Source organism: Dermochelys coriacea, chromosome 4, assembly GCF_009764565.3.
Source record: "Dermochelys coriacea isolate rDerCor1 chromosome 4, rDerCor1.pri.v4, whole genome shotgun sequence".
NCBI classification, from domain to species: Eukaryota; Metazoa; Chordata; order Testudines; family Dermochelyidae; genus Dermochelys; species Dermochelys coriacea.
In genome coordinates, this window is record NC_050071.1 from 21,818,686 (window position 1) to 21,839,196 (window position 20,511).

Sequence of the window (20,511 nt, forward strand, 5' to 3'; positions counted from 1 at the left end):
GCATTCGGTGGAAAATACAGTGGGGAGATTTTCCACCGAATGCATCCGATGAAGTGAGCTGTAGCTCACGAAAGCTTATGCTCTAATAAATTTGTTAGTCTCTAAGGTGCTACAAGTACTCCTTTTCTTTTTGTGAATACAGACTAACACGAATTTATTCATGTTGATGAAATCATGATGGATTTCACATCTCAGCTATTGATAAGTGAGTTCTTGCCAGACAGGATGCTATCAAACTAAGTTTCTTTTTACATTTTCTAGGCACTTCCCTTTCTCTGGAGGTGATAGGCACTATCAGGACAGGATTGTATTCCTAACAGCCCAATAGCACCTTATTTCAGTGTGATTAGTTTGGAATGTGAGGAGGTGACCGGTCGCTTCCCAGTTTATGGTGCCTCTGTTGCTTAGCCAAAAGCCTTAGCCTAAGCACAGGGCCTCAGACTGTCACAGTAAGAGAAGGACCTTAAGCTGGCAGATAGTGATTTTGATTCTCTCTTTTATACCTCTAACTAGCCAAGTGATAAGAATACACCTAAATTCTTAGAGTATAGGCCTTTACAGACAGGCCTGAATATCTATATCCTAACAACTGGTACAGTATAGCGCTGATGGAAGGATGACCATTCTGATTCACAAAGGAGCTTGAAATTTGACTTAATTTGGATTCCTAATGAAACCTGAATTTTGAAGTTCTCAGAAGGAAAATTCTGAAACCTTTCAGAATTATCTAAATCTTTTGTTTTTTGTCTCTGATATTACATTATACAAAATGGAAAACGAAAAGTCATCTCAAAATGAAAGACTAAAACATTTCATTCTGAAAATGTAGAAACAGACATTCCAACAAAAAAGAAAAGGAGTACTTGTGGCACCTTAGAGACTAACAAATTTATTTGAGCATAAGCTTTCGTGAGCTACAGCTCACTTCATCGGATGCATTCGGTGGATGCTGATGGATTCCTTCATCAAGTAGTTGCTGAACCGACTAGAGGGGATGCCATTTTAGATTTAATTTTGGTGAGTAGCGAGGACCTCATAGAAGAAATGGTTGTAGGGGACAATCTTGGCTCAAGTGATCATGAGCTAATTCAGTTCAAACTAAATGGAAGGATTAACAAAAATAAATCTGCAACTAGGGTTTTTGATTTCAAAAGGGCTGACTTTCAAAAATTAAGGAAATTAGTTAGGGAAGTGGATTGGACTGAAGAACTTATGGATCTAAAGGTAGAGGAGGCCTGGGATTACTTTAAATCAAAACTGCAGAAGCTATCAGAAGCCTGTATACCAAGAAAAGGGAAAAAATTCATAGGAAGGAGTTGTAGACCAAGCTGGATGAGCAAGCATCTTAGAGAGGTGATTAAGAAGAAGCAGAAAGCATACAGGGAGTGGAAGATGGGAGGGATCAGCAAGGAAAGCTACCTAATTGAGGTCAGAACATGTAGGGATCAAGTGAGACAGGCTAAAAGTCGAGTCGAGTTGGACCTTGCAAAGGGAATTAAAACCAATAGTAAAAGGTTCTATAGCCATATAAATAAGAAGAAAACTAAGAAAGAAGAAGTGGGGCCACTTAACACTGAGGATGGAGTGGAGGTTAAAGATAATCTAGGCATGGCCCAATATCTAAACAAATACTTTGCCTCAGCCTTTAATAAGGCTAAAGAGGATCTTGGGGATAATGGTAGCGTGACAAATGGGAATGAGGATATAGAGGTAGATATTACCATATCTGAGGTAGAAGCAAAACTGAAACAGCTTAATGGGACTAAATCGGGGGGCCCAGATAATTTTCATCCAAGAATATTAAAGGAATTGGCACCTGAAATTGCAAGCCCATTCGCAAGAATTTTTAATGAATCTGTAAACTCAGGAGTAGTACCGAATGATTGGAGAATTGCTAATATAGTTCCTATTTTTAAGAAAGGGAAAAAAAAGTGATCCAGGTAACTACAGGCCAGTTAGTTTGACATCTGTAGTATGCAAGGTCCTGGAAAAAATTTTGAAGGAGAAATTAGTTAAGGACATTGAAGTCAATGGTAAATGGGACAAAATACAACATGGTTTTACAAAAGGTAGATCATGCCAAACCAACCTAATCTCCTTTTTTGAAAAAGTAACAGATTTTTTAGATAAAGGAAACGCAGTGGATCTAATTTACCTAGATTTCAGTAAGGCATTTGATACCATGCCACATGGGGAATTATTAGTTAAATTGGAGAAGATGGGGATCAATATGAACATCAAAAGGTGGATGAGCAATTGGTTAAAGGGGAGACTGCAATGGGTCCTACTGAAAGGCGAACTGTCAGGTTGGAGAAAGGTTACCAGTGGAGTTCCTCAGGGATCGGTTTTGGGACCAATCTTATTTAATCTTTTTATTACTGACCTTGGCACAAAAAGTGGGAGTGTGCTAATAAAGTTTGCAGATGATACAAAGCTGGGAGGTATTGCCAATTCGGAGAAGGATCGGGATATTATACAGGAGGATCTGGATGACCTTGTAAACTGGAGTAATAGTAATAGGATGAAATTTAATAGTGAGAAGTGTAAGGTTATGCATTTAGGGATTAATAACAAGAATTTTAGTTATAAGTTGGGGACGCATCAATTAGAAGTAACGGAAGAGGAGAAGGACCTTGGAGTATTGGTTGATCATAGGATGACTATGAGCTGCCAATGTGATATGGCTGTGAAAAAAGCTAATGCTGTTTTGAGATGCATCAGGAGAGGCATTTCCAGTAGGGATAAGGAGGTTTTAGTACCGTTATACAAGGCACTAGTGAGACCTCACCTAAAATACTGTGTGCAGTTCTGGTCTCCCATGTTTAAAAAGGATGAATTCAAACTGGAGCAGGTACAGAGAAGGGCTACTAGGATGATCCGAGGAATGGAAAACTTGTCTTATGAAAGGAGACTTAAGGAGCTTGGCTTGTTTAGCCTAACTAAAAGAAGGTTGAGGGGAGATATGATTGCTCTCTATAAATATATCAGAGGGATAAATACAGGAGAGGGAGAGGAATTATTTCAGCTCAGCACCAATGTGGACACAAGAACAAATGGGTATAAACTGGCCACCAGGAAGTTTAGACTTGAAATCAGACCAAGGTTTTTAACCATCAGAGGAGTGAAGTTTTGGAATAGCCTTCCAATGGAAGCAGTGGGGGCAAAAGATCTATCTGGCTTTAAGATTCTACTTGATAAGTTTATGGAGGAGATGGTATGATGGGATAATTGATCTTTAAATATTCAGGGTAAATAGGCCAAATCCCCTGAGATGGGATATTAGATGGATGGGATCTGAGTTACTATAGAAAATTCTTTCCTGGGTATCTGGCTGGTGAATCTTGCCCATATGCTCAGGGTTTAGCTGATTGCCATATTTGGGGTCGGGAAGGAATTTTCCTCCAGGGCAGATTGGAGAGGCCCTGGAGGTTTTTCGCCTTCCTCTGTAGCATGGGGCACGGTTGACTTGAGGGAGGCTTCTCTGCTCCTTGAAGTCTTTGAACCATGATTTAAGGACTTCAATAGCTCAGACATGGGTGAGGTTTTTCATAGGAGTGGGTGGGTGAGATTCTGTGGCCTGCGCTGTGCAGGAGGTCGGACTAGATGATCAGAATGGTCCCTTCTGACCTTAGTATCTATGAATAGAATTTTCTCAGGTGCGTCCCTTATCAGGAGTGACTTTTATTGCAGCATGCTGTATTGTATTAATCCCCACTCCCGAGAACACCGATGCCCGTGTTTCACTTTATGCCTAAGAGTAGTCACGTTGACTTGACTTCAAGGGAAGCACATGTATAAGTGATTGCAGAAGCGAGGCCTTATTTGTGTTCTTTCATTAAATACAATCATACTCAGGGACAACCCAGGAAACTCGCACTTAATGCGACATTGCAGTTGCAATTGGAGCCATAACATCTTTTTTGCATTTATTTTTCCTCACACTTAGCTTAGTGTGTGTGGTTTGTTTGTTTTTTAAGAAAAAAAAAGTGGAAAGAGCTAAGTTGTGAGGAGGAAATGGTGCCTAAAGTAATGTCAACTTCCATTTATCACATACTCAACTAAACATGCATGCACTTATTTGAATGTGCAATATAAAATTGACATGTTGCATCTGGTTTCCCCAGACATCCTTCCTTCTGATTCTTCCATCTTAAACGTACAGTACATTGTTCATTCAAAACCAGTAGGAAAGTAGTCACTTTTAATATCGTATTATCTTTGCTAAATAGATACCTCAGTATAGGCCTGTCACTGGGCACATCAGTCATTCACTGTCAGACTGGTGCCTCCTCCTGGTCACTCTGGGGATTAGCTCAAGGCCAACACTCCTTGTCCACAGCTTGCTCACTATCACGCCATCTCTGCATCTGCCTGCTTCCTTAGGAACCGCAGAGTCCTCTTTGTGACTCAACCCTCCAGCTGTGCCACCATTCACGTTCCCCCTCTCCCAGGGGTTAGTGTCTCAGTCTAATAAACATGCCACTTTCCCAGTGGCAAGTATGTGTGTGGGGGAAAACTGAGGCTCACCCACTACTCCAGGTCCCAGCCCTGGGATCCTGTGGATAGCAGCCTCCTGCTTCACCTCTAGTTTCTCTCACCACTGCTGCAATCCCCAGAGCCACTTCCCCATGGGCCCAGCACCTTCTTCATCCTTGCCTCAGGGCACTCAGCTGCTTATTCCCTGGCAGCAACTGACCTCTCCATGGTGCTAGCTTTCTTTCAGTCTGCAAGGGATACAGTGCTTACTCCATGGACTCCCCAGAATAACTGAATGTGTTTGACTTGCAGCTCCTTTTATGTGAGCCCTCTGGGCCCTGATTGGCTGCGGTGTGCAGCCTCCCTCCAATTGGCTGCCCCCTGTGCAGCCACCCTAGGCTGCTTGGAGGATGCATCTCCATTGTTCCTGTCTGGGAGAGGGTGTGGCAGGCCCAGGAGCCCTCTATTAACCCCTTCTTCTCTGGTGTGGGGTGAACATCCTATCACAAGGCCTGATCCAAAGCTCATTGAAATTGTTGGGAGTCTTCCATTAACTTCAATGACTTTAGGATCAGGCTCTGTTTGCATTATTACCTATCCTTACCTAAAGTCACTGAAGAGAATATAGCGTGTTTTCACTTAGTTATCAAAGGCAGCAGGCAAATTTGTAAGAGTGACTATTGTAGCATAGGACTAGTCACTGCTGGTGGAGTAGCATGATACGCACAATCTTGTAGATGCCTTAAGACATAGAAGGGACATGGGCTTGATCCTTATCTCCCTTACCACTGTAAACAAGGCAAAAGTCTAGTTTATAAGACTGCACACTTTTGGGGGTAGTGTCTGGCTGTCACCTTGGTATTTACAGGAGCTAATACAAGGGGGCCGCAGTCCTAAATGAGGACTTCGGCTGCTACCATAATACAATAAATAATAATTGAAGCAAATTATTAGGTTTGGAGAAGTAACATGAATCATAGATGGAAAAAGCCATAATGTTACAGGTCTTTCTGCTCTGTACCTATATTGTTTTGTTTCTTCTCAGTCATTCAAGTTAATGAGGTATCCACTGCAGTTGCCTGGAGTTTTATCTACTAACATAATACCAATAACAAACATCTTCACAGCATAATAGCAATTTAAACTTAAGCATTAAGAATAGAAATCAATTTTAGGTCACTGCATTTCAAAAAGACACAACCCTGCATTTTCTGTGCACTCAAATCTTCTAAATGACTGCAGTGGGATTTTAGGAGTGCACATAATGAAGGATCAGGCTTTAAGTGTAAGCAGTGATATATTTTTGTACATGGCATGCTTTGCTATATTCTTTATGGTGAGTTCTTACATTACAGTCCTTGTAAGTACCAAAATCACATTCACTCACCATTCGAATTTGCTTTTTGCTTATGTCACAACCCTCACTAACAAAACAAATAAGTGCTTGTTCTTTTAGATAAAAGTTCAAAGAAGTGAATGATGTACCTGATTCTCATCTCAGTCGCACCAGTATAAAGCGAGAATAATGGCAATGAATTCAATGAAGTTAGATTGGTACAAAGCCATTTTAACAGGAGAACCTGTTTCCCTGCTAAAAAAATTTCTCATGAAATGACAGCCGTGTAGTGGCAAACAGTCCTCTAGTCCCTTGCTGTTTATAATGAATGTCACAATCAGAATTCTTATCATTGATGTCACAGAGAAGGGGAGATCTGATAATTACAGTTAAAGCTCCTTGTTGACATTCTAACAAAGTGTTTTCCTCCCCTTTAATCTTACCACAAGCTCTATTGATTTTGTCAGCAAGATCTAAAAGGCTGAGGTAAGATGAGGCGATAAGTCTGAAGAGAAAAATGGTATGGTTACTGAACCAGGAGCTCGAACAGTGAGATTACTTGCCAGTAATGGGAGCCCTTGTTGTATTGTCATTCTAGATCCAATTTGAAAGGCTGTCACCATGAATGTGAGCCATGGAATAGTTCAAGGGAGTGGAGGGATACCCATAGTATTCTCTAACATCCAAACATACCCTGACAGTCTCTGGTGCCAGGGTGTCTATACTGCAGTTCAATACCACAATTGGTCTGTGTCAGTTGACTTGGACTTATGGGGCTCCCGCTACAGGGCTGTTTAATTGTTATGCAGATGTTGGGGCTCAGGGTAGTTCCTGGGCTCTGGGACCCTCCCCCTTTGTGGAGTCCCAGCGCTCAGGCTCTAGCCTGAGCCTGAGCATCTACCTTGCAATTAAACAGACCTGTAACCTGAGCCCCACGAGCCCAAGTCAGCTGACACAGACCAGCCATGGGTGTCTAATTGCAGGGTAGACATACCTCAAAAGGCCCAGCCCCTATGTCCATGTTCAGTTATTGTTTTTTCCATTTGCAAAAAGGTTGTGTAACCACCATTCTCTCTTAGCTAGCAATAGTAAAAGTTTGCATTAGTTGCAGTACTAGTTTTAGTGCAGTTATGTGCCTGGATCCCTGGGAAGATGGTTAAAAGAAATGTGCATCTCTGAGAACAGGAATCATTGGTGTCTTTGAGAGTCAGTTAGTCAGTCAATCAAGTTGTACATTGGACCGACTGTAACAAAGTGAACCAGCCAAGCATCTTTATTACAACAGATCAAAATTACATCTGTGCGCCAAACAGTTGTAAACATAGTTTGAAAACAGTAATGCTTGACAATATAGTAGCCAGCCAGCCCTCTTGTGTGAAATTACAACATTAAAGAATTGAGAGATTAATTTAATGAACAACTTATTCACTGAATTTCACCTTTTTTGTGTTGATGATGTGGCCATGAACAGTCTGATTTTTCTCATGTGCATTCACTTTTCAAAGCTATTCATCAAATAATTCTTGCCCTCTAGTTGGTTTGCAAGCATTTCAAAGTGAATTTCATTTCATTCATGCAAATGAGCTGATTTGAATGGCTGCACAACAGATGACATGTTTCATTTCCTTAATTGCATGAACATGACTCTTAGAACCATGGTTCCTTGGCGATCACTTGTAATTAAAAAAAACCCAAACATTTACCTTCAGCAAATGTTCTGGAACCTGCACTTAAATTCAGTGCTTGGATTAACATTCCTGCCCTGAGTAAACTCAAAAGTGAATTAAAAAGGGCATGAAAAGAGCCACATGATTTTGTATTGCACAAATTAACGTTTGTATTTTATTAAAAAAAATTCCAGGAAAATATTTTTGCTGTATTTGCCCAGCTCTAATTATTAGTCTATCTCCACCCAGCATAACTGGGGCCTTGTCCTCTGTTTTGTTTGCCTCAAGTAGAATGACAAATGGGGATCTCAGAAACCTTGAGGTTATGATTTTTTTAAAGTCAGCCTTCCATGAGAGAATATGGATAGAACTCCATCAACAAAACACCTACATAACAGCTCAGCATGTTGTCTCACTCTTTAAATTTGGCAGTTGCAAGCTCAGTTGACTTTACCTTGTCTTCTTCTTTAATTCCACGTATTTTTTGTGCTTTCCTTAAGGAGTATAGCTGTTCAACTTTAGTTTTAAAAAAGTATGAAAAGTGTGAACAGATTTTAAAAAAAGGCAAACCATGGAAACAGCAAAACATCTGTATCCAGTTCTTTATTGCTCTCTTCCTCCCAAGTGCAAAGAGTCTAGGAATGCGAATAGGCACATCAGCCTAAACACCTATTTAGATCCTGCTTCAATACCAACAAAAATGATACTTTTATTTGTTGATGTCAGAGCACATAACGAGTGTTACCATCCCCGTTTCACAGGGGGAAAACAGTCAGAGGTGAGATGACTTGTCCATAGTGACACTGAGTCAGCTCCAGATTCAGCAAACAAGGTTGTACAAGGCTGTTTGTCATCTATAGAAGCTATGTTGGAGCAGAAGCTGAAGTTAACAATTGTTTTTAAATGTCCTATAGCTATCACCAGTCCCTTGACCTAAAGCCCACTAAGGAGTCAACTTTTCCAGGCCAGTCCTGTCTTGGGGGCAGTGCATGGGTATACCACTATTGCAGGGACTCAAGGAAACACAATGCCTCCCAGAGCTCTAGAAACCACGGCAGCTCTGCAACCCTTTGTAACAATGCAGCATGTACTCTCCTCTGTCCACCTCATTTTATTGGCCAAAGGGGGAGGGGATAGGTTTATAAAGGAGCCTGTGCAGGCCTCACACAGACTTGGGTTCAGGGCTGTCATTGTTCCAGCCCATGCATAGGAGTGTGTCTGAGAGAGAGTTCATTGTGCCCTCTTCCCATCTTTGCACACCTGATCAGGGCCGGGAACAACCTTGTGGTATGTCAGCATGTTTTCTGAAGGCTGAGCCTCTGCCAATCAGTAGAAGAAAGCTGCCTCTGGAAATGCAGCAATGAAAAGGAGGCATTTCAGGTAACTTGCCTTCAGTGATGCTAAACGTTTCTGCAATTAAGTAAATTTAAATCTTATGTAGGGTTGCAACACCTGCTTTTTGTTTACAGACACAGTAATTAGGAGCCTGGAGGCATATTAGACAAATAACAGTTTAAGAATTGCTTAACCACACTGCAGGAGCTGGAGAGAGAGAGTTCTGGTCCCCTACAAAACTCCATCCACAACATCCTCCAGCAGGGTATCTAGTGACAACACACCTACCTGGTGAAACTCCACCTTAGAACCACCATGTATCATTCTCATTATTTATCATTTATATTCCAGCCGTGCCTAAACGCCCCATAGTGCTAGGTATTACATAGTCACAGAATCGAAGATGATCCCTGCCTAGCACTTACAATCTAAAAGATAAGACAACCAGCTAAAGACAGACAACAAACAAAGCAAGTTGCCAAAAGTGAGGTACACTTTCTCCCTGCTTTCCAGACATCACCACCCCCTCACCCTTCCTCCTCTCTGTTCAGCCAACCCCAAGTTCCCTTCTTCAGCTTTACCCATCTCCCATAGGGGAACAATCAGCCTCACTCTGGTTTCATCAGCACTAACTTGCACTGGCTGGTTGATTAGGGTACAATGCTGTATCAAACGACTTCAAAGAGCTGCCTTTCGCAAGTTAATCCTTTCATGGCTGTCACAAATAGGAACTTCATGAGCAGCTATAATATGAAAGTGTGTGAATATTTTGCAAAAGGGACTCAGGCTATAGCTACACTGCAGTCAGGGGCTATAATTGCAGCATGTGGAGACATAGCTGAGCTAGCTTATTCAAGCTAGCCCAGATACTAATATAGCAGTGAAGTCACAGCAGCACATACTTCAGCATGGGCTAGCTGCCCAAGTAATTACCCAGGATTCTAGGCAGACTTCTACAGCCCAGGCTCAAGCCCATGTTGCCACGGATGCACTGCGATCCATACCCAAGCTAGCTGTACTAAATCTAGGTTAAGTATGTCGACATGTACTGCTATCACCTGATTGCAGCATAGACATACCCTAAGTGCTAACTGTGCTAGCCCAACATTCCCACACAAAAAATAGCAGTGCAGATGCCATAGCACGGGCTTCAGCGTGAACTAGCCATGCATGTCCATACCTGGGATCCTTGCTGTGCTTATACAGGCCGTGCTGCTGTGTCTATGTTACTATTTTAGCTGTGCTGCAATCACACCTCAACCTGAAGGGTAAACATACACCTAGAGATTTGGTACCCTAAGTCCCATTGAAAGTCATGCTCAAAAAGTCAAAGCCTCATGAAAGTCAAAGGCTACTCTGTGCACAAAGCCACACCTACACTGCAAACTGTCATCGCTGTCAGTCAGGGATGGGAAGAGAGGTGATCCCTGAGCATCATAGCCATGCACCGAGTGTCGGTGCAGTTATATTGGCAAAACACTCCCAGTATAAACCTAGCCTAAATGTTTTTTGAGATTAGGACTGAGGCTCCTAAGTCCCTTTTGAAAATGTCATGCTACGTGTACATTGAATGCCCTTAAAATGCATTTATTGTGTTAAATATTTGTGACAATTCCACATTCTAAGAAATACCACAATTACTATCATTACTGCAATCATCATACATAATGGTAGTTGATGTCCACTGGGTTGAACGTATCTGTAAACACACACACAAATATGTCACTACAGAAATGTTTAGGGCCTGACCTACCTGTAAAAATAGAGTGCTCTGAAAAGCATGCAACAATCTCATGGGAAAAGATAAAAGAAGGACAATTAGGGACACAGAAAACTTTTCCAGAGGGTTTGTCCTCATGAAGATATTTAAAACTGTGTCTGTTTCTGGACACATACACACTAACGTATAGAACATTTCTGAAAATCAGAGAAGTAATACTTCCAGACTTCATGAACTCTGCCCAACCATGTTTTCAAAAAGTTCCTGCAACTTTCCTGCTGGTGCACCCAACAAAAAACCAAAATTATAAACATGTAGACACTAAAGAACTCAAATATAATGGGAGTGGGTTGGGGGAGGAAACCAGGTGTCTGCAGTGAAGAAACCCATCTGTCCAAGAAATGCATTAATATATTGGAAAAGGAACTCTTTCCATTTTCTGCACTGCAAGATCATCACCTATCTCACAGACATAACAGCCTTAGATTTTGCTGGGTTTTTTATAAGACTGAGAATGAAAAAGAAAATTAAAGGTTGTTGAATTTATCTTCATTTCGTTCACACCTAAGAACATCCAGTTATTGAGAGGAAATGTGATGCTTTTTTGTGCAATACTTGGTCAGGGTGTTTTTAGGTGATAAATGAAAAGCTGAGCTTTTATTTATTTCGGTTTTGTTACACAGCTCCAGTGCAATCTGAGTAGCGGGTCTTCAAGATGCAAAAGTGCCTCGAAGAAATTGCCACATCTCCCCTGCCAGTTAAAATTGCCACTTCGGTAGGGAAGTGAGATAAAATTTTATTTTGACCTCATTACATAGCATTTATAAATGACTGTTCTTTACACTTGCACCATAAACCAACAAAATTTATCCCCAGCAGTTCAACATTAAGGTTTTGTCTTTTGAGTTAGGGTTGCTACTTGCCTTGTCTAACACTGATCATCTGGATGACTTAAGTGTGGCTTCACTGGATGGTAGGTTAAATCTTACCAAATGCTAACATTTGCTGACCATCCATTTTGGTTTTTAAATATTTTAGGTGGTTTATCATTTCATTGTGTATGAATAAAAACAAGTTGGACAATACAGCATTGTATTCATATTTGCATTATACAGTCCTCTTCAGTGCGACTGATACATAGTATGTATATGTAATCTGTTATATTCTCTCAAATATACTTTTGCAGTCTGTTCATGTTGTGCAGAGAGCTGGTGGGGAGAGGGAAAATAGAGAAAGAAATGGAAAATAATAGAGCAAATACTCTGGTATAGAAAAGCTACTTTGCAGTGCTCTGGTTGAGCAAACATCCCTACATTGAGTTTAAGTGGCTGCTTGGGGATTACATGTGTCTAGGGGAATCCCTAAGTGGTACAAAGCCATATGCCTCCCCCATGTAATGGACACAGGGAGTTAGTGCAGTGTAAGGAGGGGGGCACCTATCCTTTTTTCCCCTGCCCTGACAGCCAGAGATCGTGCCCAGGTTCTTCTCTCCAATCTTTGACACTCTAACCTCCTCTTTTACCTTCCTAATACCCATATTGACCCCACTCAAATCCCTGTAAAATACAGCTTCTGTGATGCAATTGTGCTGTGTAGTTCTCAGTCCCTACCACCCACCCATTACATTTGTGCAGCCATGGGATCCTCTGTGGTTTTGGAGGAGGGCATGAGCTGTGGTCTTTGCTTTGCTCTGCTCAGAGAGACAGCTGTCTCCTTGCCTGTTCCCTCATGGGCTCTCTAGACCCTGCTAGAGCCTCCTCACAATATTTTAGAGCACTTCACCTGGAACAATGCATTCCAGTGAAATGGAAACTGGGCAGTGAGGAGAGGGAAAAGAATGGAAGAGAAGGAAGGAAGGAAACTGGGAGAAAGAAGAGAAATTGAGGGCAGGCAGAAGTGTCAGAATATTTCAACATTATTAATTAGGTCAGTGCTGCCAATCAACAACATACCCTTTAGCAAAGATCTTAGGCAAATAATGGAAATGAGTAGATGCCATGCTCTTTTTCAAATAACTCTCCTATGGATAAGACAGACCAAACAAACCAGGCATCATTCTCATTCCTTTTCCAGAGAAATATACTGCACAGGTTCTGGCTGTTTCTAGAGTCTGGCATATAGATAGGTTCAAATATTAATGGAAAGGACAAAGTCCACCTTTGTGTTTCCACTGAAGAATACATTTCTAAAGAACCTCCCTCAATATGATAGGAAACTGGGTCTGCTGATACCTATCTCGTTAATTACCTTCTGGCGATCTCTTCTGTGACTCCACCTGCTGCTTCTCCATCTGCTAGATTTTTTTAGATCAAAGAAGCCTTTTTGAATTATACAATGAATGTCAGGCTTGTTGCAGAAAGGCTTATGGCTGATTTTAAGCCATTTAAAAATGCTCATTATGAGTGTGTGATGGTTGCACCCCATCTTTATATTGAAGTAACTAAATTAAAAAAAGTGAACCATCAAATAGAGATTAAGAATATGACAAACACTCTGTGAAGAAACAAACACGGAGCTATTAAAGGCTAAATCTTCTCTATTGCACTGGTAATTCAAGAGTGACTGTTGAAAATAATGTACTTAGGCCTGATTCACAGCAATATAAATGAGAGCACCATTCAGTCTTTTCACGTGACTCACATCTTGGGCATATATTTATTTTTTATTTGTATTACAGTAGCATATAGAGCTCCATTTGAGATCAGAGCTCCATCGAGCTAGATATTTGACAAACCGACACAGATTGAGATTGTCCTTGCCCTGGAGAACTTAGACTCTAATTAGACAAGATACACAAAGGAAGTATTAACTCCATATTATAGATGGAAACTGAGGGCCAGAGGACTTGCCCAAGGTCACACAGCAGTCTGGCAGAGCCAGCAATCAAACTCAGATCTCCTGAGTCCCAGTTCAGTGCTTTAACCAAAAGATGATCCTTCATCTCACATTATATTTTAGAGTGGAAGAAAAAGAAAAGGACTGGATTATTGAAAATTCGCCCTGTGATATCCATTTTCTTAAGCAGCCACTTAGGGTTGCCTTCTTTGGGGATGAAGCTGTTCTCTTCGGGCAGTATGGGGCAAAAGCAGTATGGGACAAAAAGTTCCTTGCTGCGCTTTCCAGCTCTACATCTGAGTTATGGTACATCTAGGAATGACATTTACAGTGCTGAAAGGATTGATCCTCCCATGTTCTAGCAGCAGCAGATTCCATGCGGATGGAAGAGGCAATGGTTTTGTCATGCTAAACGTAGCTCACATTGAGCCTTAGCTGGTGTAAATGGGTGCAGGCCTATGGAAGTCCATGATATTGTGCCAATGTGCATCAGCTGAAGAGCTGGACCCACCATCAGGGCTGGCTCTCTTTATGGAGCCTGATGTACTGAACTTCTACTATCCACACTTTCCCTCTGCATTCTAAAGGGGGAAGAATTTGGGTCTGATCCAAAGCCCGCTGAATTCAATGGAAAACCTCCCATTGACTTCTGTGAGTTTTGAATCAGGTCCCTGGCACATTCCCTCAGCAGTGGGCCAACTGGTCAATATAAAAGAAGCTGGAGCGATGACACATCCCACACATTTTGACTTAAAATTCCCTAAAGTCATAGGCTTCAGTCTCAGCCCTGCCAAAACATTCCACGATTGATGAAGATACGATCTAGACAAATGGTATCTTAAAAAAAAAATCCCCCCCAACAGTTCCTGCCTTCCCAGAATGGAGAGAAGACCAGGAAAATGCTTCAAAATCCACTGGGACCTCACCATGTTGATTTGCTTTGCCTGAGAAGAGCTTAGGTATCATGTTATAGGTGCTATAGAAGTCACTAAGATGAGGCCCATTTCAAAGGCCATTGAAGTCAATGGGAGTTTTGACTGTAACCGGGCTTTGGATCAGGTCCCAAAGTAGCCAGATAACATTGTGTGATGCATAAATATTTTATGGATACTGTCCACAACCGCACTTCAAGATGGGCTCCAGCAACTGAACAAGTAGCACTTAGCAAAGCCTTTGGAGGCAGTAGCCTCCATTCTTGATGCTCAGTATTTGAGAATTACACTTTTATATCCAAGTCATTGGGCTCCATTCATCGCTGCTGTTAAGCCAGGGATGAATGTAACCCAAAGTGTTTCCCTGCTTGTCAGGAAACTTCTGGGTTTGCTATCAGATTTGCCAGAGCGAAAGAGTCAGAACTATTACTGACATTAACACTTAGGAAAATGCAATGTGGAGGTGAGTCAAGGAGAAAAGAACCCCAGGAAAGCACATGCATGTCCCAGTGAGTAAAACAAATACATCCTGAGGAGTGTTAATCATATGCAAGTTATTTTTCCAGATACAGTACAATTTACTCCAACCTCATATTAAAGTCTAGAGGCAATGTTATGGCTGAAGTCTCAGTTCTTTATTTTGCAGTGGTCATTTCTTGCATTTTTCCCTTTGGCAAATATAGTTTTCAAAAAACCATTGCATCAAACGCATGCAGAGCAAATCTTAATGACACCATGATTTACAATAATAAAAGCAATTAATGAGTCTATTTTGGAATCATTAAAACAGCAATTAAGGCGGTCAAAATAGGGAAAAAAGCATCACACTGTTTTCTCTGAAAAAATGGAATATGGAGAGATTAGTTATTGATTATTTAATCGGAGGATAGAATATTGCTTTCAGTTCCCTTGATACCCTGGAAACCAGACTCCTAAGTCAAGGAAAAGAGAGCTTTTACTTTCTACTCACTTTAAACTGTACACTATTCGCCAGCAGACATTGCTTAAGCAAACAGTATCATAATTGTACTGCCTTTTTTTAAAATATATGGGGCAGACTGTTTTTAAGATCATGTTACAGTAATATTTGTTTAGATCTCGCTTTACCGGGGTCTAACTCAGTTCTGACATTTGCAGCCCACACATTTGTTTTCATTGCACTACAGGAAAGAAGACAAATTGGCATTTAGCGTACCTGAAAAAGCCGGTAAGGCAGCCCTAGAGGAAGCTAATTAAAATGCAGCACAGTGCTATATGACTGGATCACACTGTGTTGCCATAGCAACAGTGAGAACTTATGGGCCTTTCAGGCCATCTGAGGGCATGTTTTCAAGAGGTACATGAACCAAAGATATCCCCTGTAGTACATTAAAAATGTTGTTATTCCATGAATGATTTGCTGACGTTACCCCAAAAAGAAAAGAATTAACTCTTAGAGGCACCGAGGTCTGGCCTATCTCAGGGGTGAATTTATATAGTTCATATTTTTCACGATCCTGTTCCGTGGCTCCCAACAGCTGGGCATATCTTCCCTGAATAATTCACTTTGATTTCCTGACTCAGAAAAACTAAGACTACCCCATATCTGTAGTGCAGGGAAGAGAACACACTCAGAAATGTATGACATTTTCAGAGCTTTCTATGGAATTAGGCATCTGATTCCCCAAGGTAGCTTTGTCAATCTCAGCCCTAGTGCAACCGTTCTCAAACTGTTGCCCATTGGTGGGCCATGGAGTGTGTGTTTGTCAGCATGGCTCCATGGCGCTCGATCTTCTCATTTGCTTCCATCTGCCAAACCACAATTAAAGGAGCTTAAATCGACATTCATAATTATAAAACTTACATTAAACATTCTTCTGCTATCAATTTTCCATTGAAGCAATTGCTGTAGTTGTCCTACGATGTTATGCAATGGCTAATGGGAAGGAAAAAGGACTTTCAATGGGAATGTAGGAGTCTAGTCTAAGATACTTTATTGTGTTCATACTATGAAGATGTCTGGGAATCCCTGATCCAGTGGATAAATAAAAGAGATTTTATTAAACATTTTGAGTCTGATTTAGGACCTGAGCCAAAGCCCAGTGAAGACAGTGGAGTAAACCCCATCCCTCAAATTGACATTAGTGAGCTGTAGACCAGGAGCCAAATTATTACTTTTTCTGATTTTTAAATTCTGACGTTTCAGTAAAGAACATTACTGTGGATGAAAAATCATGGTCTGAAATGATTTGAGAAAATTTTTAAATGCCATTTTAAAAAAAGAAAAGGAGTACTTGTGGCACCTTAGAGACTAACAAATTTATTAGAGCATAAGCTTTCGTGAGCTACAGCTCACTTCATCGGATGCATTTTCCACCAAATGCATCCGATGAAGTGAGCTGTAGCTCACGAAAGCTTATGCTCTAATAAATTTGTTAGTCTCTAAGGTGCCACAAGTACTCCTTTTCTTTTTGCGAATACAGACTAACACGGCTGCTACTCTGAAACCTGTCATTTTAAAAAAAGTCCTCTATTCCAACTCTCTCTCATTTCAAACATTTATTTAGCAGTGCAGCACTGGTAAAAGAGACCTAGGAGTGATAGAGAGGAAATTAAATGTGAGGCTGCAATGCAAAATGAAACCAAAATGCCTATATGTTTTTTTTTTGTTTGTGTTTGTTTGCTCGTTTTTGACTGCAGAGACCTCACATCAAGTCTCACTGTACACAGTTCTAGTGAGACCATGCAAGGAGTTTTACATTCAATTCTGGGCATGCCAATGCCAGAGAAATGATCAGTGTTGCCTGGCAGATAGGACACTGGATCAGGACTCAGGAGACTTGGCTTCTATTTTTAACTCTGCTACTGACCTACTCTGTGACCTTGGGCAAGTCACATCACCTCTCTGTGCCTCTGTCTACTCATCTGCAAAATGGGGATAATGATATTTACCTGCATTAAGATCTACACATGCAAAGCATTATATATGAGCAAGGTTTTATTGGAAAGAGAGGGTATGAGGAAAGGTACAAATCCTACTTGTGACAATATGCAATCTAAAAATTTAGATTAAGAAGTACTATCATGCAGGTTACAGGTAAAACTTGAATCCAAGGAGAAAAGAGTAGTCTGAATAACAAAATTGAAATGTCTCTTTATATCTACATATCCCACTCCAGAGAAGTTGTATCCAGTCAGCACAGTGAATAGAGAGATACTTAGCTTTAATAAAGAACTAAAATTCAGTGCTGTAAAACAGTAACCACACAATGGGTCTATTTTTGGGAAAACAAATTATAGTCAAATTTTACCTGACGCAAATACAATGCAACCAATCCATCACTCAGCCGGTTTCTCCATATCTTGGTATTTTAACTACCTCGAGGTAATGATTCTTCATAGGTTCTTACAATTTCCTGATAAACTGCTGCATTTAATTGTTGATGGCCACTTTTGTTTCTTGATTCTCTATGACTGAAAATTTATTGTCATTGTCAAAACATCTATTTTGTAAACTTTTATTTAATAAACCACACCCACAAACAGAGGGCCATATCTTCAGCAGGTGTATAATCCGTCCTCCCATCTTTTATACTGCTCAGAGTATAATTTTTTTTCGCTGCAACTCCTTCACAATGAGATACTTATCCTAAATTATTTAATATATACTCTTAGAAAGGAAAGAATGTGCTGTAAATCACCACTAATATGAAAGTTCATTTTTTAGTGAATTACATTTTATTTGCTGCAGTTGAACACCATTATTTACAGACATACATTAATAAAATACACCACAAAACAATAATGTTGTTAATATTTATAGGTGCATAGTTCATGCTCAATGTATACATATACATATATATGTATAAACAATTCTCACAATAAGTTAACCCAGAGACAGAGCAATAATATGAAATTAAAAAAATCCTTGTATCAGAAACAATACCAAGTTACTGACAACCTAGCAAGAAAACATGTACAGCTTTAGAAATAAGTAATAGACACTTAGGTGGTTTTTAAATGTTTTTTTTTATACTTTTAGAACTTGAAGCCACAATATCCACAGCACGACAATGGCCCTGCCACCCCGTTGTTTCATTTCAGTGGGAGGGAATCACTGAAATGAAAGCTGGGTGCAGACCCAGACACTCAAATCATTGCTGATAGAAGACTTCAAAATACACTGTTAAAAACTAATAAAATAATTAAAAAAAATTTACAACTGGGCACATTGGAACTCAGCACTTGTAAAGGACAGGACGTCTTTGTTAGTAGATTTCAGAAGATAGAAAGAGGGAAGAGATTTTCATGCTTCAGGTTCATAATTTTGATACTCTTCCTATTGAGGAAAGCAAAAATCAAAATTGGTAACATTTAGGAAAAAGTCTCATTTTAGGCCCACTGGAGTCCATGGAAAAAAGGCCACTGATTTTATTTAGAATACAATCTGGCTATTTATCTTTATTTGGTTGGCATTACTTTAACTTGTTTTCCAAATACTTAATTTACAAGAGAAAGGTATTTACAGATTAATTAGACTTCCCCTGAGATTAATTTGCCATTCACCTTCCATATCAATGGCTAAGATTACTTACAGCTTTTGATATCTAGAGAATTCCCAAGGGAACTAATGGGCAAAGAGAAAAATCACATTTCTGTATATAACATGCACATAAGCCATCCTTATGTATTCCTGTAATTTATTGAAGGAAAAGCTTCATTGACACTCATTTCAGTGGAAACATATCATCAATCTTAATCCTTGACTAGGAAAGCATTTAGGCATGCACTTTACTTTAAATTAATGGAGTAGTCTCACTGAAATCAATGGGATAATTCATATGCTTAAAAATTACGTACATGAGTTTGTATTGGAAGGATCAGTACCTAGGACAGAAAACTGCTTTAAAAGAGTTTACTGTGAAAATCTATATGCCTGAAATGTCATGGCAGCTAAACAGACTGTAAGCTTAAAATATTTTCACAATCAATAATGAATTAACTATTTTCAGCCATATCTTTCGTATTCATTTGGGACCTGATCCAATTCGTACTGAGCTAAATGGGAGACTTTCCACTGACTTCAGTGAGAATTGGATCAGGCTCTTAGTGGCAATTACTACATTTATGGACTTAAATTATTATTCCTTTACCAAGATATGTCCAGTTAAAGTAATTGGGCATGACCTTTCGAGGTCCTGGGTACCTGAAATTCCTGTTGCACTCTGCAATCCAGTGGGAGTTGCAGATACTCACAGTGACTCAGTAAATCACTTAAGCATATGCTTAATTATAAGCATATGAGTAGCCCCATTGATTCCAATTACTCAAGTGCTTAAAGTTAATTATATGTCAAAGTACTTTTCTGGATCAGACCCTAGATGCTCCAAGCCTTTCATGATCAAGCCCATGCACGGAAATTCTGTGAAACAACCAGTCTGATTACTCATGATGGTACCCCATGCATGGTAGTAATACTGTATATAGTAGGACCAAAGTAATTTAGCATTAGTGGAAGGAAACTACGAGAACAAAGATTTTACTTTCTTGATTGCTCTTTCTTAAGCAAAAGTGAGCAATAGTGATTTGCTGCATATTATAAAATGTTATTCACAAAACTAGGAAACTGTTAAAAGAAGACACGTGATTTTTTTTCCTTGAACTCATACATTGACAAAGGTATAATTTCCTCCCATCTCTTATCAAATACAAGAAAAAGGGAATTTATTGTGGATTATTCTAGAATGTGTGTGTGTGCACATGCACATGCATGTGTAAGTATAATTGTTCTCTCAAATATCATTACTACAAGGAAAATATTTAATAATGTAACACTGTTTTGAGAGAAGCTGGGTGAGGGAAATCAGGAATGCAAGAGGTAGTGCTACATATGCACTGGGTTAGGGAGGTACTATTGTGGGGGAAGGAAGGGGTTCTGGCTGCATTAAAAAGGTTTGGTTAGACTGTGTGGCCTTCCCTCTTTCTTTCAGGTACACCGCTGCTACAATACTAAAAGCCACCCTTTACCTTCCAATGAATGAGCAATTCCGGTTAATTTCATTAGGCACTGTTTGCATGCTTCCAAGGACAACATTTGGCCCTAAAGATTTATTTATTATTTTCCAGGAATGACAATTTCCTGCTGAAGACAGCTGGCTACACAAAACAATGGGTTGGCATTCATCCTAATGAGAGGCTTTATGACACGGAAAGAGTACTGATTCACTATTA

The 20,511-nt window shown here is 40.1% G+C and overlaps 1 protein-coding gene across 1 annotated transcript in view; it reads right to left on the minus strand.

Annotated features, from left to right (window-relative positions):
• Nucleotides 1–18,299: 18,299 nt before the first annotated feature.
• SNCA (synuclein alpha) overlaps nt 18,300–20,511 on the minus strand; it is a 101,420-nt gene continuing 99,208 nt past the window's right edge. Inside the window, exon 6 of the mRNA XM_038399591.2 lies at nt 18,300–18,619. Within this exon, the coding sequence (XP_038255519.1) occupies nt 18,587–18,619 (33 nt within the window). The 3' untranslated portion in view covers nt 18,300–18,586. The remainder of the gene's footprint in view (nt 18,620–20,511) is intronic.